Below are 19,872 nucleotides of genomic sequence, written 5' to 3'. Positions count from 1 at the left end.
ACAAACACCGAGCACGTGATATTCATCTCCACCGCCACAAACCGGTTTTATCTTGTTCTCGCCAAAGGTCTCTCGTCATCATCCACATGGCGATGGCGAAATGGAAACTCCGCATCTCACCCCCTTGTTCGGCGAGTTGGGTCCTGTGCTCGACACAGCCCGTGCTACTGCTCTTCCGTCCACTCACGGCTAACATCGCAGCGCCAATGGGCCCCGTTCTTTGGAATTTGTGGCTTGACTTCTGACGTCGTGCTCTCTTTCGCTTTGGGCGAGCTCGCGACTGATCGACTGGAGGGCACATGGGAGGGAGGTTGAGGATTGAAAAACAGCCAGCCATCTTTTCCTTCCCGCTGTCTCATTTCTCCATCATTCCTCTCCTTCGAGCTGTTAAGTACCCTGCAAACATCGAGCTTCCTTCATTCTGTTGCATCAGTTCCTCTCTCTTCGTTCCCTTGTCGCCGTTGCATGCGCGGCTTCACCACCTTTCCCCCGCTTTTCTGGCATTGTCCAAGGATTGTCTTACTCCATTCCCCTGACTAATTGGAATGCCGGCGGAACTTATGGAGAACGGAAAGCTTGAGGACAACGATCATCAGGCGAAGCGTCTTCACGAGTGAGTAGTCGTAAGCAGGCGGCAGACTACCGTTGCCTAGCCTCAGAGTCTTCGGCATGGTCACTCACACTCCGGCAGGCTTCTTACTTCGTCCCTGGTAGATATCTATGTCGGCCAAGACTCCACACGCTGGTCTTTGCACGAGAGACTCCTGTGCTACCACTCTCCGTTCTTCTCGTCCATCTTTAACGGAGATGGCAAGAATGAAGACAAGAAACCCCCGGGAAATAAGACCTACAACCTCCTGGAGGAGGATAACTATCCGTTTGAGCTTTTAGTGGGCTGGTTGTACTCCAAATCCCTCCACACACCGAAGACAGAGAAGGACATCGGCCCTTTACTTGACTTGTATCTGCTTTCGGAGAAACTGGAAATCAAGCGGCTCAGCATTGACGTCGTCGAAGCGGTCAGGGAATACTACCACAGCACTTCCACATATCCCGGCCTCCGCAGGGTGCAGTACATCTATGCCGAAACGGAAGAAGACAACGAGATGCGCGAAATGATGGTGTCGTCGGTTGCGCGCCAGTTGACCACCAGCGACAAGATCCCCGCACACTGGGCAACGGCTCTCAAGCGCAACGGACAACTGGCCGTCGACATTATCCGCGCGATTCAGCAATGGCACATTGAAGAACGTAGCATTCCCGATGTCCGTGACGGCAGTCGGATCAGGGGTCGACTTCTCAATGGCGGTGCGTTCAGCGCAGTCGAACGGGTCGGCAACTCGCGGGAAACAGACGACACCATCGACACAAACATGGGAGTCGAGAGTTTGAAAAGTGGACCGAGTGATGCACCGAACGTCAAGAGCGACGCTGAAGAGTAAGTTTCGCGCCCGTTCGTGTACCACAGTTCAATCGGGGCCAGAAGAATGGGACACGAATGGGATTTATTCCGGCTGCTTGCGGGAAATTTCCACGCCTATCCTGTTCTTCTTGTCCGGGAGATCTACCGGGGGAAAAAAACCAAAAATCAAAAATCAAAGCGAGAGATGAGAGAGAGCGTAAGCTGAGCGATGAACCCACGCAAAACAAAAAGAAATCCATCACAAAGTCCCCCGCCACCGCCCTCTCGACCACCAGAGCCGCCAACAAGCCAAAGCCCCCCCAACAAACGGCCCGAAGAACCGGCAGGAGCGGGGGGGCGAGGAGCAATCATAGCAGGGCAAAAAGCTGGAGAAGAACGAGGAGAACAAGGAGAAGAAAACAAAGAATGTCAAAAGAAGAGTAACGATCAACGTAACGAGCAAGAGCACGGGCACGAGCACGAGCACGACGAGCAGCACCCAGTCTTCTCGCTCTCGCTCTTCCCCCCCTCCTCGACGAAGAAGGAAGATAAAACTCCAGAACCACCCGAACAGCTACGAGTGGGACGGCCTTCTCCAGCACAGAGCAAAAGTATCAATGGTGGCGAACCGTCTTCTTCAACCAAAAGCAAAGGAAGCGGGGCTGCTGCTGCTGCTGGTAATGACAATGACGATGACGATGCTGGCGGTGTCGGTGGTGTTGAAGATTCGCTGTCCGCGTCATACAAGGCATTAATCACGGACGCATGGCGCTTCTCATCGACAAAAAAGCGCCCCGAGACAACACTCCTAATCTCCGCCTGGGCCGTGTATTCTATCTATTTTCTCGCGTCCTATGCATATGCAATCGGAAAAGGTATTCCTTGAGAGACAGCCAAAAACAAAAAGAAAATAAATTCCAAGCTGCTACTTCGCTCATTCGTACATGCACAATCTCCTGGTTAGCTCAGCTGTCTTCTGTTCAACAGACCGGCAGCAACGCGGAATGAGACAGGAACGATAAAGGATAAAGGATAAACTGTATTCGTTCTCCCCTACAGTTAGGTGACAGGGCACTATACTTCGACCGCAACCGGGCAACACAGCCTAAAGACATCATTACTTCGAGGCCACGGAAGCATCGACCGGCATCATGCCGTCCAAGGAGATGGATGCCCTCGACTCTTCGTCCCCGCGTCCAAACACACCCAAGCACTGCCTCGTAATCCCATGATTGGGTCGAGGTAGCAACTAACCAGTAAGAACAACATGGATACAATGGTCAAGTCGAAGATCCGCTTCTTGACTCCCTGCTTTCAGTCTTTTATCTTGCCACTCTTCCATCTCTGCGCAACTCACACCGGAAATTTTCTCCGCCTCCCAGGGTCTCCAGAAGTCGCCTTTCCATCCCTTCCCAAAAATGTTCCTCAGCTTGTCTCTCCTGATGGCATGACTGGTACAGGCACATTCCAATCATATCTGAGGTGGGTACGTATATCGCTGTAGATCAATCGGTCGCTCCAAAGGATGTTTGAGGTCTCGTCGTGTAGAAATGCGAAGATGTGATATGAATGATAGTCTGCACTCGATTCCATTAACTAGGGCCACTTCTACTGTCGTTGGTTCCCTCCGCTGCTATGCATGGCATATCGACATTAGTGGCTTGTGAACTTTTTGCCTCTTTGACTTTTGTATCCTCCCCCCTCCTCTCGGCGAATGCTCGCTTTTATCTACAAAGAAGGCGCTGCAATAATTTCAAGAACGATCGCGAAATGTGACGAGACGGCTCGTCGTGGTCTAGAAGATATGATAAAATCGTGGTGAGTGGCCCGGTCAGATTGGCCGAAAGAAATATGGCCCGTAGGACGTCGTGCACGTCATGCAGGAGTGATTCCGAGCTTTAATGGGAGATTCGCTGGTAGAACAATAGATAGGCAACTTTATTGTCCTTAACGACGTTCTTGGGATTCGGCGTCTGCTTCCCGGATGAGTCTTTTGGTGTGGAAGATCCGTTTAAGACGGCGCTCATGGTCGATTTGGATCGCGAATGCCCATTGACTTGGCTCCATGTGTGGTCCAAAGTATCATCTTCATCAGTTCCTTGATCAAATTGCTCGAATCGGTTGCCGCTCGCTGTGTGGCGCTCCAGGGCTGCTGCAAGGACCTTAGGATCTTCTTCGCTGCCACCCTCGGCAACTTCTTCAGCCCTGATGCGACGGAGTAATGTGTCATCCATACGGATCCATTCGCGGCCATCTTGGCGGCGGATATCAACCGTATAGTGACCACCGTTGGCATTCTTGCCATGATGATAGATGACCCCCGTGAGGCGGTATTTGGGTAGGCCGCCGTGCGCTGTGTACTTGTTCCGAACCTGCAGAGGGAATACTTCCTTAGGGATTTCGAGTTCCAGAGGGTACCCGACTCTTTTCCAGATCTTCTCCGCACGTTTCGTGGTGTTATCATAATGAAAGCGTTTGAGGTGTAGGATCAGGACAGGAGGTAGAGTCTCAATAAAGACTTGTTTTGTCGCCGTGGCCTTGACTCCTCTTGGGGTATAAAAATCGCCTTGCATACTCTCCGGTCTGGTAAGCCCTTTCAAAGCATCAATGATGTTGTTTACTTGAGGAGAGCCAATATCAAGCTGCAGCGGTGAGTATGGCTCTAAGGTGACAGACAACTTGTTTCCGGAAACCTTCAACTCGGACCGAAGTTTTCCGCCAAAGATATTGGTCACAGGAGATTCTGCCGCAATCACTCCTGAAGATCGAGTGACAGCGGGCTTCTGTTTATGACCCACTTCCATCCACCCATTTTCACCATCAGCGTGCTCGGAGGCATTGGAAACACTGCCCACAGGCGTCGTCCGACCGGAGCTTGAAGCTGTCGTAGATCTCATGGCACGAGCACATTCTTCATGCAGTTCTTCCAGCAAGAAGCCTAGAAACTCTTGAGCGTCCTGCTGATGGCCCCTCCTCATTTCCCGAAACCGAGGCAGATCTTTTATGGCAGCATAAACGTACTCAGGAATGAAAGAGTCGCCGTAGTTTTCATAATCATCCGGCTTTAACCGGAGACGGAGCTGTTCCACAGAGTTCGCAGAGCAGATGGTGGGGTACTCTCGTACAAACATTATAATGGCATCGATGAGGGGAGTGTCGCTCTTGAATGAATGTGGAGCTCTGTCAGCCAGTTTCGCTATGAAGTCGTAGAATGGCAGGCAGAAAACAAGGACTTGCAACACGGAATTCATATAACACATGTTGCCGGTATTGACAAGACCGCGCGGCTTTAAGAAAGAGATCTGAGTCGGTGCTTCCACGATCGAATTCATGTCGTTCAGCACATCGGATAGGGTTTCACTCTTTGCAGTTCCAGAGATAGTCGAGGCCGCCTTGGAAGGCAAGGCCGCGGACGGACCAGTCCGCAAATCATTCGACTTGAAAAGATTTGCCCAAGATTTTGGCGGCGGCGGAGCCGAAACACTAGGGGCGGCAGTTTCAGAGATTGGCTTCGCCTCTGATGCGTCAGGTGAGGTGGATTGGGGCTCCGTTATTTCTACAGATGGCTGTGCCGACTCGGATAGCTTTGATTGTGTCGAGACGACAGAATCGCGGTGGCTCGAGCGTGCTGCAGAAGGGCTAGATGGCAGGACAGGTACAGCTGGCAGGACGGGACCAACAGGTCGAGCCTTTGGCTGAGTCGGAGTTTGCTGAGGTTTTGATAGGGGAGCAGGAACCGCAGAGGATGGGGTTGTTGGTTGGGTAGAAGCTGCATCAGATGGAGCATCCGATGGCAAAGGCGTTGATTCCTGCGTGATGGGCTGTTCTGTGGAGGCGTCTGCAATAACGTCCTTCTCTTGTGATACAGCCTCCAACTGCTCTTGTGACGCCGCTGCTTCGTTGGTTGCTGAAGCAGCTGGCTCCTGAGGCACTGGTTCTACCAAAGGGTAGACGACCGGTTCCGCGGCAAGGAGTGAACGAGGAATCCGCCGTCTCTGTCGAGGAGCACGTGGTGGGAAAGGCTCGCCCTCAATAGACAGCCAGGGAACTGGAGGGTAGAAAGATTCCCTGGGAGCATCAACGGCCGGGCTTTGTACTCTTTGGGGGGCAGGTGAAATGGTGGGGGAGATGTTATCCTTTCTTGTATTCACAGTGCTTGAGGTGCTTAGCGGAGGAGAAGGCGGTGTTTGAACGGGATTTGAGGCAATAGAGGGAGCGGTAGAGGCTGGTTGCGGCGGTAGCGGTGCCGCGCCTTGCGCGTGTCGAGGTCTGGGCTGCACGAGAGGTTGGGAGGATACCACCAGAGGCCCGTGATGGGGCGGAGGAGCAGTCGGAGGATATTGGGGCGGTGGCATGGGGAGATGGGGATAATATGGCTGTCTGCCATGCATAGGATGCATGTGTTGTTGTGGTTGATAGCCATACCAGTTCGGCGGATAGTGCTGAGGGTATTGGGGCATCATAGGAGCCATCTGGTGTGGATAAAATTGATATTGCGAATGAGCCCTCATGGGAGGTACCATGCCCGCGTACGAGCCATCGCGCCTCTGAGGAGGCTGCATGGGCATGGGATGTTGCCCATAGGGAGGGTGGTTTGGTTGCATAGTTCCGATAAAGTCGCGTTCAGGACTTTCTGCGCCAGGACATGATGTCGAATGGTGGGACGAATCGCGTCTCTTGTCTCCGTGATCTTTGGTCTTCTAAGCCAACGATCTCTGCTGCTCCATGATCAAAGGAGGACTGGGAGACGACAGGCAGTTGCTGGTGAAGGTAGGGCGATGCGTCGAGGGCGACTGCGCCCAGGGGAAGATGAAGGAAGGCGAGGGAAAGCGCGGTCGGTCGACGTTGATCGAGGCGGCTGCTCCCAGAGACAAACAAGGTGAGACGTCGGCCGCAGGGTCTTCAGCAAGAGGTGAGAAAGAGTAGAGAGAGGAGGATGGGGATTGCTGAAGAGATGATCAAGCAAAACTTTGAGAAGAGGTGCAAGTTGGATCTTTCTCTGATGCGCAGTCATTTGCAGTCAAGTCAACTTCGGCGGATTTCGCAGTCGGCCGGACCCAGTGCCAGGTGGGCGCTACCCACGAACCACTATGAGGTACGAGTCCGGCTATTCGCCCTTGTCGACCGCCCCAAATTCTGGTGGTCCCAAGCCCCTTCTGGTGCTGGCAATTAGGTAAGCCTCCCGGCCACTAGGCCTGGGTAGTTAGATGGCAAGATGGTGGATGGTGAGTGGTGAGTGGTGAGTGGTGCCAACCAGAGTCATGCTCGTGATGAAGTCCCCCGCTATGACTTGCCGTCGCCGTCCTTGTACTGTAATCTTCCACCCTGCGCTGTCGTCGATTGTTTCAACCTCATTCAACTACCTCCACCCCTTCACTGGGGGTGACTGTAGTCCCTTACATTTATGTCCATTGCTCAATCGGCTTATTTCTGCTATCCAGCAGTTGTCCATCTTCCTTTCTCGTCGAGGACTCTTGTCTGTTTCACTGCCGACTCGAGGAGACAACCCAGCAGCAGCAATGTCATCCAGCGCCGCCTCCATTCCTCCCGCAAGTAAACTCCCTCCGTCTTCGAATTCGTCCAATTTTTCGCTCGCTCCTCCCGATAATTCCTTTTTCAAGCGTTCTATCAGCTCAGCGGGTTCTGGAGCAGCTATTGCAACGCGTCAGATTCCGCAGGCGCGCGGGAACCAGCCCTTGAGGAAGCAGCACAAGCAACAGAAGAAGCCTCGTCTCGTCGATGAGGATGCCCTACACGAGACCCAAGCCATGAGGTCCATCAACTCGCGCAAGGGTCAAACCTCCATCACCCACCTTATGAACTTTTCCTTGCCTCCCCGCCCTCAGCACCACTATCAACATCACTTCAATCATCGACACCAGAGACGCAACCCTACTTGGGGCCTTGGCTCCGGATATCATGCTATCGACAAAGCTCGCTATGTTCATGCGAACTATCGTTTCGTCGTCCGCCCGGACCGAGAATACCACGTTCAGACGGTCGATGCAGATGTCTACGTCAGTTGGGATGCGGTTTTACAAGTGCTGGCTTCGGCCGAGACTCAAGAGGCTAGCTGTCCAATCTGCCTGTCCACCCCAGTGGCTCCACGCATGGCCAAGTGCGGCCACATCTTCTGTCTTCCCTGCCTCATCCGCTACATGCATTCTACAGATGAATCCAACCCCGTTCCCGAGAAGCGACCCAGGTGGAAAAAGTGCCCAATTTGCGAGGATAGCATATACATATCGGATGCCAGACCGGTCAGATGGATTCAGGGTAACGATGTCAGTATGCTAAGACAAGGTGGTGACATCCTACTTAGGCTGCTCAAGCGCGATCCTGGTACAACATTGGCCTTGCCCAGAGACACCGCTGAGAGCAGTGGTCGCTCTGATGACATCCCCTGGTTTCATGTGGCTGGAATGATGGAGTATGCTCGGTTCATGAAAGGTGGCGAAGAATACATGATTGCTCAGTATGACCAGGAGATTGCCGACCTCGATGCTCAGGAAAAGGAGGACGAACTGATGTTTGGCGACGATAACACTTGGACCCGGAAAGCCGTGTTGGCCATCGAAGATGCCAAACAGAAGTTGTCCGGCCTGGGCAATCCTCCGATGGCAGCGCCAAACTCATCTACAAAGCAACCAGAGATCCCAGAGTCCTGGGATTCAGCCGACCAGGAGGGGTCTTCCGACTTGACTTCGGCTGTTAAGTTAATGACTCTCGGTCGTCAAGGCACCGCTACGGCGAAACCTGCATCGCCCCCCTCGAGGCATGCTCACGGACCTCATCGACCGTCGTCTCACCCTTTTTATTTCTATCATGCATTACCAAACTTCTTCCTCTCACCCTTAGACATTCGGATTCTCAAGGCTGCTTTCGGGGACTTTTGCGCATTTCCTTCGACCATCCTCCCACGGGTAGAACACATATCCACAGGGCATATCATAGATGATGACCTGCGCAAACGGGCCAAGTACATGGCTCATTTGCCATATGGCTGCGAAGTGACATTCTTAGAATGTGACTGGACAGACGTCATTAGCCCGGTCGTTCTAGAGCAATTTCAGGATGACATTACCAAACGACGAAAGAGAAACCTGGAAAAAGAAGCGAGAGAAGAGAGAGATAGAATCCGAGCCGAAAAGGAAGAGGACGACAAAAGATGGGCGGCCGCCCGCCGGCCTCGGAGGCCGAGCTCTGTGCCAAAGAGTTTTACTGAATCGGATTTTCAACCATTAGTGGACCCGGCGACTCATGCAAGCTCTTCACCAGGCGAGCATGGTCTAGCAACGACACCGCCGTGGGGTAACGCCAGGGCTCAGTCTGCATTTGCGACGCTGGCCACACCGGGCACTAGTCCTGACGCCCCTCGAACAGTCTGGGGGACGGCGGTAGTGGCACCAATGTCCCCACCGTTGATCGCGGCGCCTGAACCGGTGACCCCACAAGTTGACGACGGCTGGCTGCAGGGTTGGGAGCAAGATTTGCTCGATGAGAGTGACGCGGTGGCTATGGTTGAGGCTACCTTGAATAATGGGAGCTCGCGCCCAAGTGGCGGAGGCCCTTCATCAAAGAAAGGAAAGAAGAAAAAGATTACGCTGATGTCGACGGGCAATCGACGTGGTGCTTAGCAGCACCTTGGGACCCTCCAAAGCCCCCTTGGGATCTGGGATAAACCGTTCAATGTGTTCAGACTTGAGATGTGTTAATGAATTGAATGATATCCAAGAGACGGGGACGCCAGGCACCCAATGTGATTGAAGATAGCCGCCGCGACCAACCTTGACTTTAGCCATAGTAGGCCATTTAGACTTTTGAGTCTATAACGGGCACCAAAGACTCAATGGATTCGCGATCAAGAAACAAAGGTTCCGCTTCTCCCATCACATTTGGTGAGGTAGACAAGGCAGTTGAACATGGCCCTGTGGAGAAGAATCCGTTATTAATTCATCAAAAAGTCTCTTTTCAAGTCATCTATTCAATCAGGAGGGGGGAAGTCCAGTTTGCTTGTGCCATAGAGCAATTCCGGTTTGTCGAAAAAGACAGAGGTTCTATCCTAAGCATCGGTTACATTTTATCCTTTTTATCATCGTCACAGTCTCGTTCTTGCTCTCTTTGACCCCATAGGCCAGTAGGGCTCCCAGCAAGGTTTCCCGTGTCTCGCGAGATTCGTGCGTCGTCGCCATCCCGTCGGTCTGAATTGGGGTTTTGGTGTTTCTTTTGGCAAACAATTCTATGGAATCTAGACATCAATAGCGTCCACGACAACGCCCTTGACCCATTCGTAGCCCATGACCCGGGCCACCTCCTGCGCGGTCTCGTGGCTCACGAGGGCACTGACGAGGTACAGGCTCGCATCGATGCCGCTAATGGTGCCGCCGCTGGTGATGACACGCATGCCGCCCAGCTTCATGCTCTGCCTGCGCACCAGATTCTCGTGCTTCAAGTTACTCTCGCGCCTGGCCAGGGAACCCTTGCGCGCAGTGCTGCCCTTGCGGTTCTTCTTGAACACGTAGGGGTTTTCGTCGAGGTTCTCGCCCAGGTCGAAGCGGGCGTTGTTGACCACGTAGCGCTCCTCCATGACGTCAGTGCGTTCGCCCATTTCGCGCGCCGCGGCGTCCTGGCACTCCTTCTCAAGCTTGATGTAGAAGTCCGGGTGTGTGGTCGCCGCCAGGCCCTGCAAGAGGCCCTGGCTCGCCAGGAACAGCGCTGCCGTGTCCACAGCCAGCACGGTGCGCTCTCTCCCCGGGTCGGCGGTCTGGGCGTCGGCGAAGGCCTTGATGATCTGCGTGGGCTCCGCTTGGGCCTTGAGTACCTGCATGCAGTTGTCCTTGCCGCCGGGAACGACGAGGACATCGAATTCCTTGAGGCGTTTGTGCGCTTCTTTAAAGGAGATGTGTGCGGTCAATGTGACGCCCTGGGCGGTCAGGACGTTTTCCTGGGCCGCGGCGAAGGTGACGTCGAAGGCTTTGCTTTCTGGCAGTGCTCGCGTGTCAGGCTGCTCGGTGTCGTGTGATGCGGGGCTTTGGGGGGAAAAGGGAAAAGCATTTTACCTGGGTCGTTGGCGTTGTATTGAGCATGGGTGAGAACTTCAAGCGGGCCGGCAAAGTCAAGAAGGTCCATGTTGTCGTGCATGGTGATGAGGACCTGGATGGGCTCGTTGGTCTCGGTGTCTTGAATCGCACTCATCTTGCCGGCTCTGGATGGGTGTATGTAGGAAGGAGGAAGGGGAGAGGGAGAGAGTGTCCAAAGCAAATGAAGGACGGTAGGTTGTTTGTTTGGAGTGGCTGGGGAATTCGCTGGGCTTTGTCGAGGGTTGGTGGTTGACGGCTGTGCTACAGTGATGGATTGAGTAAGGGAAGGGAGGAGGTCGGATCGGTGTGAGGTGTCAGGTGTCAGGTGGCCTGCTGGAGAAAGTGCCTGGGTGGTCTGTTGGTTCGTTTCTGCGGAGACCCCACGAAATTCAGACTTCATTCTGTGCAGTGCAGTCGGTGGCTGAAAACGTGGGGTACAAGTCCCGTCGCCAGTGTAGCCACTGCACCCAGTGGAATGAGGGGCGCCATGCCACAAGGCCGCCAGGACGGTGCCATGCCAAGGCCCAGAAGGACGAGGTTAACCGTTGGAGATTTCTGAGCAGACGCAGTCTGCCTCTAACCTCTTTCCCTCTCTCTGCATCTCCTGTGGCCTCAATGGCACTACGAGTTTGCGAAGACCGCATCTTTTGCACCTCTCACTTGTGCACATGACCCATGGTATTTTAACAATCCCTGCATGTGCTCCTCCGAAGTGCTGGGTAAGCAGTCAGGTCTTTGTGTTTCTGGTGTGCTGTTTCTGGGACGTTCTCTGTCCTCGTATTCCTGTCTTCTCTTTTTCTGCCTTTCCAAATACAAAGCCGGGAGTTCTCGCATCTGGATCTGCAACGTGCTTCCCGCACTGAGTTTGGCCTAAATTGTGCAGCTGCACCTTGAATGCAAACTGCAAATACGTGGACATCTGTGACCAATCGACCTTGCGGCACTCGTATTGTGCGCTCCAAAAAAGTCCGAGAAGGAGTTTGCTGATGCCCTGGCGAGAGGCAGAGAGAAATGGAACATGGTGGAAAAGCTTTGTCACGGTGGGTTCAACAACGCATCTGAGGCTCACGAGCAGGCCAACGAAGGATTCGTGGACAAGCCACCTGCAGAAACTGCGACGGAAGGTGACGGCTCTTGGGGAACCGGCCTATCTCGTCACTGCACATGACCTAGATCCCAGCATGCGAAGCTCGGGCAGGAGGTGATCCCACCATACCACGAACCTCCCCACGAACCTGGGGAAGAGTCGGCGTAGGAGCTAGCAAGGGGATGGCATCTGGGCGAACTGAACAGCCTGATGTTGTGTACTCCATGCAACTCATGCGCCCGACGAAGCCCTACTGACAGCTCGACTAGCGGCCTCCTCTACTTTGCGTCATGGGCACCCATCCCATGTCCGGAGCGGCTCTCAGCAGGAACTGGTTGGAACGAAGGCCCGTCCAAATATTCAAACCCCTGTCCGCGATGGCCAAGCGAGTTCTCACAGGAAGAGATACAGACGTGCAGAGTGTGTATTTAAAGACACTGATGGTCCGGCTGTTCCTGTTCTGACCATGTGCATCGCGGCACATTGACATATCAATTGTGCTGCGATGTGGACTGCAAACACAAGTTAGCTCGAAACTTTGTCCCAAGCCAGCTCCCAGTCCCACACTAGCTGACTATCCTTCAATCTCTCAAAACCGTGATCTTATTGAGTATAACAACCGCTCTCCCAACGTCAGGGCCCAAAACAGTCGAGCAAAATGGTTTTCGGGTTGGAAAGACGACGTGGCCACAAGGAAGCTAAAATACAGGTCCGGATCACCCAAATTGAGCTTGACAAGCGGATCCTTCTCGATAACGATGAGAAACAAATCCGGTGTTTGCAGCAACAGATCGAAGGCCAGCAAAACACCATTGCTGAACTCCGAAACAGATCAAGGGATGGTTCTCAGTCTCTGGAGAGGTTACAACAAGCTTTAGACCGTACGAAGCGGAACGCAGCGATGACATCCGACAAGGTGAGACTTGAAGAGGAGAATAACAGGCTTGACCGCCAGAACAGCGCATTAGCGGTCGAGAGGGAAGTCATGCACAACTGGTATGTCCATGTGCTATATACAATTGAGAATCTATACGTGACGCCTAACGCCTTGGGCTGCTTAGGAGAAATAGGCTCAATGGTCTGATCTTGTCAATGTGGGGTTTGACCTATGAGTATGTCTACCGCGCAACCCTCAAGGCCGACTGCCCATACAAGGTAATACATATATACCCACCCTTCACGGTTTTGTCGGACGAAATTCTGAAAGGATTTTCAGGACATAAATCAAGCCGATCCAGTGGGGAACCGGGTATTCGCTGGAATCAAGCGCGGGTTGCATCGCTTTCTGGGGGACGACGCCAGAATCACAGCTGAGCAGAGTGCGGAGGTTCTGAGCAGGAATTTCGATGCGGACGTAGCTGAGTACCTGGGGAACAAGGACAAAGAAGATCTCCAGAAAGATCTCACGAAGATCTTCAACGAAGGCCGCGAGATCTGGGGACAAGTTTGGAGTGACAACTGAAGCGACTACTTGGGAGGGAGGATTACTGCCTTCATTGCCTGGCCTGGAGGCCTCATGAAGAATGACAATGCTAAAACTCCTGCTCATCTCTCAAGTCTAATTTCGTAGTCCGCGGAAGTGCCTCAGTCAACGGATCATGAAGCTCGAGGGCCTTTCGTAAGATATTCCTTAGTCAGCCACGGGACCTTACCAACACAGGCAGCACAGTGTGCCTTGGACATATCACACACTGTTCCAGCCCCGATGGCCCCAGATGTGTCGCTTATGTACAGGAGCTTGATGATCCGCCATAATCTCCTGGCTGGGCACACAGGAGTATGACCGCATTGGCGTCTGTCAGCCTCGTCAGAGTTTTTCCGTTTCCAGAGCCCCCTGTACTCGTAGTACTGACATTTACCGCTCGGGGCAAGGTTCAGACTTTAAAGTTTGCTTGGTGTTACCCGCTTTAGGTTTCCAGAGAAGCGCCAGGAAGCTGGGTTGAATAACGTTGCATTGACCCGCCTGATGATATGTATAGGATCGTGGGCTGCGGAAGGTACGAGGACAGTACTGTCGTTGCCTAGGCCATATCAGGTGACTCGGAGCTTGTCATCGCTGCATATTTTGTGTCCAACGCACAGTGGCAACGCTCTGCTTTTCTGCTTTCGCTCCGCCCTTTCGCGTTCAGTCTGCAACGTAGCACAGCCCGGCCAGAGCTAACCTGGAGCCATGGAAGGTGAGAAGTCACATAAAAAGGGCTCTTCCTTCATGCCCCTCTCCAAGGCGAAACTCAAGCCTAGGTACAACTTTTATCTCGGTCATGGGAAAATCACACCACTTTCGGGTAGGGGTATAGGATAAACTTAAACCTCAACTTGAATAAACATTTGCCTTGGAGTTCCGATATAAGAGCACCTCTGTGGCCCTCCAAATTCGGTGTTCGCATTCGTCTGACGCATCATACATCACCATTGAGGAACCATGTCGGACAGCAAGCTCATTGTCATCCTGGGGAGTGGACCCGGCATAGGAGCTTCGACTGGAGCACTGTTCGCCTCCATGGGCTTCGACGTCGCGTTGCTCTCTCGGAATGTCGAGCGTCTAGGCCAGGATGTCATCAGAGTGCAGACAGCAAACCCGCGTGTCAGGGTCAAGGCATATCCTGTCGACGTTGGAGATCATAACGCCCTTGCATTAGCCCTCGCCCAAGTCCGCGCAGATCTAGGGCCGCCGGAAGTGGTATATTTCAACGCCGCAAGAGTTGCACCGTCCAAGATCGGCGGGACCAGTCCGGATTTGGTGTTGGAAGACTTCAAGGTGAGAAACCCCGACCGGATGTGGGATGGGGGCTTAGCAATGCTTCCAGGCTGTTCGCTGACGTCTCTGGCACAGAGCATGAATATTGGTCTTTTCGTGGCAGCATCATGGGCGTTGCCACATTTGACTGCCGCCGCCGAGCGACCAGGGACTCATCCGTCATTCTTGTTCACCAACAGTGGTCTGTGGGACCGTCCGCTGGCCGACTTCGCCTCGCTCTCGATGCAGAAGGCGGCACAGTACAACCTGATGCTGAGCCTGAAACAGATGGTGGAAACCAAGGGGGTGCATGTTGCCGGCGTCAACATTGGCGGGCTGGTCAGAGACGAAGATCCCGTCATCAATGCCAACAATATTGCGCGGGCCCTGTTCGATCTGTCCCAGGAGGACAAACCGGACTGGCAGTGGGAGGTTAAGGTGGGAGACTGGGACGAGTTCTTGAAGCAAATGGCTGGTCAGAAGGCCGCGTGATCGTGATCAGATCATTGTCTGCAGTATTGGGGGTACATAAACATAATCCAAGTCCACATCCCAGACGCCCATAAAAGAAAGCCGGATGTGGTATCTACTCGTACGTTACCCTCTCCTCCCAGATCACCTCCGCAACCCCTTTTTTTGGTTTCACAAGCCTGCAATTAGACCACCAAGCCAGCACGTGGAGAATGGCGGCGCTGCCTCGTGGCGCCCTTTGCGGGGGCTCCAATTCGGCTGAATCGCACCTGGGAGAAAAAAACTCTCTCATCAGCCACTTAGGTTACTACTGTATCCAGGAGTCTGTTGTTGAGGGGCAACTATCAGCTAAACGAAAATGACCGACTAGAACTCGCAATCCGCCCACGCTCGCTCGAGTGCCGAAATGCACTACCACACTTACTTACTTACCCAACCACCTACACAGGTACGGACCGAGTACTTGGTGCTACTGTGCCTACTTACTTTCTGTACCTACTTACTCGTGCAACTGTTCCCATTTTTCACATTTTTCCTCCCTGATTTTCGTCATCATCCAGACTTGAGTTGGGCCTGTTTTCGTCTCTTGTCGGGGTTTTTGTGGTTCTGCACAATTCCATTCCTTTTTCCTTGTCCCTCCCGTCCTCCTCGTCGTTGCTCGTTTCCTGCTTGCTTCTCCAAAGTCCACTAGTGTTGGCAGCAGCACCAACAACGCCAACATCGTCAATCGCCTCGCATACCCACGCCGAAAACCCACCATGCACTTCGCCTCCCTCCTTCTACTGCTCCCGCTGCTGGTCCAGGCAGACCAGGTGCCCTTGAAAGACAAGGCCGCGGGCTGGTTCGATAAGGTGAAGTCATTCATCCCCAGCGGCGTCGGTGGTAGTGCTAGCGGTGGTGGTGCTCCCTCCGCCTCGGTCCCTGTGCCTCCCCATCCGCTCGCGGCGGGCGCAGCTAGGGTCGCCGAGAACAAGGTCGAGAAAATCAACATCCGCAATTGGCAGCGCAAACTGTCGCCCAAGCCCGATACCGAGGAGGAATGGTTGGTCTATTTGACAGGCGGCAACAAGACTTGCTTTGGCAGGTGTGGGCCCGTGGATGCCGTGTGGAATGTATGTACACTGCCTCACAAATCAAAACCAAAATTCAAGAAAAAGAAAGAAAGGAAATGGCAAAAGGAAAATAAGGAGACATCCTTGTGATTGATTATTGACTCTTCCGCTCCCTAGGAATCCGTCCCCTTGCTAGCTGCGCTGCCCCGGCCCGCAGGCTCCCCTCCACTTATACTCGGCCTGCTGGACTGCGAAAAGGATGAGGTGCTATGCACGGCGTGGGCGTCTGGCGTGCCTGTGATTTACCACTTCTTACTGCCCAAGCAGTCCGCGGCCTCGGCGGGCGCGAAGACACCTCTGCACATCATCCCGCTCAACACTTCCACCACCACCGTGGCCGACATCACCAGCCTGCCACGCGCCTCCAAGTCGCGATACCAAGAGTACCCCGAGTACACGGGCGTGTTGCACCCGATCGACGGCTTGCTCGCCAAGACCGGCGTGCTGCAGCCGTTCGGGTACTTTATGTGGGCGCTGGGAACCATGCCGTCGTGGATGATGATGCTGGGCATCAGCTTCATCTCGCGCCAGATCATGAGCCGGAGGATGGGTGCTGGTCGGGGCGTTCCCGCCGCGGGCGACGCCCAGCAACCGGCCGCGCCCAGAGTTGCGCCCGCAGCTCCGGCGGCGCAGCCCAGGGCCGGCGGCGGTGGGAGCGCGCGGAAGAGGAAGTGAGTGAGGAACATACAGAGAAGGATGGAGAAAGAGAAAAAACAGAGACGGGTGATGTAATGGCGTGGGCGGAAAGATGCCTGAATGAACGGCAAGGAGACATTGAATTTGTGTTGGAGACGTCCTATCTTGAGTCGGGACATCACCGACATCATACCGCCACCAGCAGCTAAAAGTGCCATTTATTTGTCCCATGTTGTTGTCATTATAATCCATCATGGCCCCTGCTAGCACGCTTGGAGCTGGATGTAGAATAGCCCTCCCTGGGGCCCGACACATAAGGAGCTCTCATCAAGGCTGCGCGAAAGTGCTCGCTACACTTTCTTCGACATCGGATGCACTGGGAAATCCAAACCACTTCATATCTTCTCTTCGTCTCACTTGTCTCTCACCATCCCATCATGCTACCACCCTATGGTGCACTATTCACTCTGCCCTCGGTATCGTCACCCTCTCCATCGCCTCCGTGCGTAATCTCGACGCCCAACTCCTTCCTGAGTAAGTCGCTTAGACTGCTCCGATCCCTCAGGTAGATCCACCTGCCGCCGCTCTGCCCGTCGTCTCCGAGGTCGACAGTCGAGTCGGCTTTCTCATGCTGCGAGTCGCCCGAGACGACCCAGTCGTAGCGCTTGGGGCCGGAGATCGGGGAGGAGAGCCAGATCTGTTTGTTCGGCGGTTGTTTGTTGATCACGTAGGTACCGTGCTTCGGGTGGGTGATTGTGAGCACGCCGGCCTGGAGATTACGACAAGGGGAGTAGCTAGTTAGTATCCTGTCCCAAATGCGGGGGTGGAGGTGAATAGAGTCAAAGTTGATGGGTTCAAAAGGACAAGTGAGAGGGAGTTTTCAGTGGTAATAGTGTGCGTACCGAGAATTCCGCCTCGACGCCCTCCGAACTTCGCTCAGCGAGTTCTTCCATGGCCAACACCAAGGTATTCAGATATTGGTCAGCGATCTCATGATACTCGGGGTCTGAGATTTGGGCAGCGCCCGATGAGTTGCTTTGCGAAGGCTCGGTGTTGGGCGGATCCGGGTTGCTACTGTCTGGTTGCAGGCCCTTCAAGGATCTTGTGAAGGCGGTGGAGAAAGGAGCTCCTTGACGAAAAATAGGGAAGAGAGGTGTCGAAGCAGGAATGGCGACACGTTGAGCAGGAGAGGGACGTTGTCGGCGAAGGAGGATGCTCGGTCGCGTGGCACGCAGGATACGACCGGTTGCTTTCATGGCTGCCAGTGGTTTACAGTCTGCGACTGTTCCTTTTAGTAGAAGGTCGTAGGCAAAAAGGCCCTGCCACACGCCGAGGTGTTTAAATAGGAGAGAACGGCGTTTCCAGCAAGGTCAAGTGTATTAACGAGCACTCGGCCATTGACTGAGTTGGAGTGAAGGTCTGGAGCAGCGAATGACGAATGACGACAGCGTCTTGCGGTTCGGCAGACTCCAAGCTGGGAGCTTCATGATTGGTGGAACATCTCAGCTCCAGAGTACCAGGTACTCAGCGAGTTCGGGCATTTCAAACTGGACTCTACAGAGAATACCTCGTAAATCATGGATATATATGTACGCAGGTGACTATCTGAAGAACTACTGTTACAGCCCTTTAATGATCATCTGTCGACCATTCTGACCAAAGGTACCATCCAATGTCGCGATTGGGAGCAATGCTCATGAGAAGACCTCCATAAATCCACTACAGACCTGGTATAAATTCCCTTTCGTTACGACTCTTGAGTCAATTCTCTGCTAAGGTCTCTGTACCCTACCAACAACTTCTTGACTCCGCCGATTTCGCTTCAACTCTTGGCTTGGCAGTTCTCAGGCCAGATCCCAACTTCTCTTAGACCCGACCCATAGACTAACGTTCGATGTAGTGCCGATATATTCTCGACGAGGATCCCAGATCCGGTCCGCTCTAGTTCCCACCTTATATCCCTCCTATAGTCCGGGCCTACCCTCCGCCATAATGAAACACTGGCCGACAGCGAAGCGACTTCCTACGCCGACAGGTGTAAAGTCATATTCGTCAGGTCTCACAATCAGCTGGATCCATTGCTGCGGCTTGTAGCAAAGCAGTGACTCAGTTTGTCTCGTTATAGTTGACGAAAGCGGCAACCGCCCTCCACCGTCCAGAATGGCGCGAAATGGTAGGGCAGTTTGTTTTCCTCGCGTGTCAGGGCGGTAGATCTCGTTCTTGTCAAACACCGTACAAATGTCTCTCAATCACTCCCCAAGTCCTCCTATTTGCTAAGATCCTGCGCTTTTGATTCAATGTAGAAGCCTGGATCCGGTACTCGTTCCCGGTGTATTTCTTGTTTTGTCAAAGGTTCATCCACTTCCGAGACGGCAACCAGCTCCTTCACTTTCATGATTTGGCCGGCGATTGCAGGGGTGACGGGATGGAATACGGTTGCCATGCGTTTGCGAAGGCCGAGCGCTTTGAGCACGTTGCCTGATTTTGCTGGGAGGCCGATGGCAGACCTGATCAAGGTGATGCGGAAGTAGGACATGGTTAACGGAAAGGGAGGAATGTGAAGCCGAGCACCTAAGCTTGCAGGTCGACGAGAGGATTGGGGGTTTGGATATCCTCGGTGCAGGAGATGTTTCTTAGGTAAGTTGGAGAGCAGAGTGGTTAGGATTTAAACTGTATCGGTGGACTGAAGCCGAGTTGTCATCCTTCGAACCAACAACCTGAGAAGGTGAATTGAAATCGTGAAAGCGGAGTCAATCGAAGATGCAGCCCTGTCTTGGCACGAAAACATGAGTAAAACCGGCTCGAAGCTCACGTGCAACTCTCCATGGTCTTGCCGCTTTTACCAACACTCAACCTTCCTCTTACCTTCGCGCTAATAATACCTCGTATACTTCTCTGTTCCGTACCACTTTCTTCCACAGCCATTAACCAAAATACAGTCTTGCATACTGGAAACCTTTCCTTGCTCTGTCCATAGGCGCTTGCTGAATCTACCGTTATGTGGTCTTGACTGCCAAGACCTGACCACGGAACCTAGCCATGTCATCGAAGCTATCTGACCCAGGATAATCGGCTTGGAGGAGATATGGGGGGGATCATTGATATCAGCTCGTTGAAGACCTTATTGTCCGATTCCTTCTGGTGTTGCAGTTGCCCGCCGTCAAATTAAACAGAGCAGTTTAGACCATAGTATCTTTATTGGAGCAAGGTCAGTGAGATCATTCTGCAGGAGTTGCCTTGCTCTAAAGACTTTTCTCGTGGATTATGCATGTTCACCCCTTGACATAACACCGTGCATGGCGCAGCGCGAATCAAAATGCGCCACGTTCGGCCATCATGGATGGCAG

The 19,872-nt window shown here is 53.4% G+C and overlaps 9 protein-coding genes across 9 annotated transcripts; 5 read left to right on the top strand and 4 right to left on the bottom strand.

The window, feature by feature from the left end:
- Positions 1 to 545: 545 nt before the first annotated feature.
- On the top strand, positions 546 to 1,442 carry Z519_06440 (uncharacterized protein; the record flags this gene model as incomplete). The annotated part of the gene is made up of 2 exons (XM_016764180.1): positions 546 to 613; positions 692 to 1,442. The coding sequence occupies 2 exons, from the start codon at positions 546 to 548 to the stop codon at positions 1,440 to 1,442; spliced, it is 819 nt and encodes a 272-aa protein (XP_016619262.1).
- A 1,858-nt stretch (positions 1,443 to 3,300) lies between these two features.
- On the bottom strand, positions 3,301 to 6,006 carry Z519_06439 (uncharacterized protein; the record flags this gene model as incomplete). Its single annotated transcript, XM_016764179.1, has 1 exon — positions 3,301 to 6,006. One exon carries the CDS (start codon positions 6,004 to 6,006, stop codon positions 3,301 to 3,303), a length of 2,706 nt encoding a protein of 901 aa, XP_016619261.1.
- A 915-nt stretch (positions 6,007 to 6,921) lies between these two features.
- Positions 6,922 to 9,039, top strand: Z519_06438 (uncharacterized protein; the record flags this gene model as incomplete). Its single annotated transcript, XM_016764178.1, has 1 exon — positions 6,922 to 9,039. The coding sequence occupies one exon, from the start codon at positions 6,922 to 6,924 to the stop codon at positions 9,037 to 9,039; it is 2,118 nt and encodes a 705-aa protein (XP_016619260.1).
- A 611-nt stretch (positions 9,040 to 9,650) lies between these two features.
- On the bottom strand, positions 9,651 to 10,597 carry Z519_06437 (uncharacterized protein; the record flags this gene model as incomplete). The annotated part of the gene is made up of 2 exons (XM_016764177.1): positions 9,651 to 10,384; positions 10,462 to 10,597. The coding sequence occupies 2 exons, from the start codon at positions 10,595 to 10,597 to the stop codon at positions 9,651 to 9,653; spliced, it is 870 nt and encodes a 289-aa protein (XP_016619259.1).
- Positions 10,598 to 12,227: 1,630 nt separating this feature from the next.
- Z519_06436 (uncharacterized protein) lies at positions 12,228 to 13,031 on the top strand (the record flags this gene model as incomplete). Its single annotated transcript, XM_016764176.1, has 3 exons — positions 12,228 to 12,565; positions 12,631 to 12,724; positions 12,786 to 13,031. The coding sequence occupies 3 exons, from the start codon at positions 12,228 to 12,230 to the stop codon at positions 13,029 to 13,031; spliced, it is 678 nt and encodes a 225-aa protein (XP_016619258.1).
- A 960-nt stretch (positions 13,032 to 13,991) lies between these two features.
- Positions 13,992 to 14,798, top strand: Z519_06435 (uncharacterized protein; the record flags this gene model as incomplete). The annotated part of the gene is made up of 2 exons (XM_016764175.1): positions 13,992 to 14,327; positions 14,403 to 14,798. 2 exons carry the CDS (start codon positions 13,992 to 13,994, stop codon positions 14,796 to 14,798), a joined length of 732 nt encoding a protein of 243 aa, XP_016619257.1.
- A 737-nt stretch (positions 14,799 to 15,535) lies between these two features.
- Z519_06434 (uncharacterized protein) lies at positions 15,536 to 16,564 on the top strand (the record flags this gene model as incomplete). The annotated part of the gene is made up of 2 exons (XM_016764174.1): positions 15,536 to 15,889; positions 16,007 to 16,564. 2 exons carry the CDS (start codon positions 15,536 to 15,538, stop codon positions 16,562 to 16,564), a joined length of 912 nt encoding a protein of 303 aa, XP_016619256.1.
- A 409-nt stretch (positions 16,565 to 16,973) lies between these two features.
- On the bottom strand, positions 16,974 to 17,781 carry Z519_06433 (iron donor protein CyaY; the record flags this gene model as incomplete). The annotated part of the gene is made up of 2 exons (XM_016764173.1): positions 16,974 to 17,294; positions 17,428 to 17,781. 2 exons carry the CDS (start codon positions 17,779 to 17,781, stop codon positions 16,974 to 16,976), a joined length of 675 nt encoding a protein of 224 aa, XP_016619255.1.
- A 1,010-nt stretch (positions 17,782 to 18,791) lies between these two features.
- Positions 18,792 to 19,061, bottom strand: Z519_06432 (ribosomal protein L30; the record flags this gene model as incomplete). Its single annotated transcript, XM_016764172.1, has 1 exon — positions 18,792 to 19,061. The coding sequence occupies one exon, from the start codon at positions 19,059 to 19,061 to the stop codon at positions 18,792 to 18,794; it is 270 nt and encodes an 89-aa protein (XP_016619254.1).
- Positions 19,062 to 19,872: the final 811 nt, after the last annotated feature.

Source organism: Cladophialophora bantiana, assembly GCF_000835475.1.
Source record: "Cladophialophora bantiana CBS 173.52 unplaced genomic scaffold supercont1.9, whole genome shotgun sequence".
Lineage (NCBI taxonomy): Eukaryota > Fungi > Ascomycota > Eurotiomycetes > Chaetothyriales > Herpotrichiellaceae > Cladophialophora > Cladophialophora bantiana.
The sequence above is the reverse complement of the archived record's forward strand: the minus strand, read 5'-3'. Positions and strand labels throughout refer to the sequence as shown.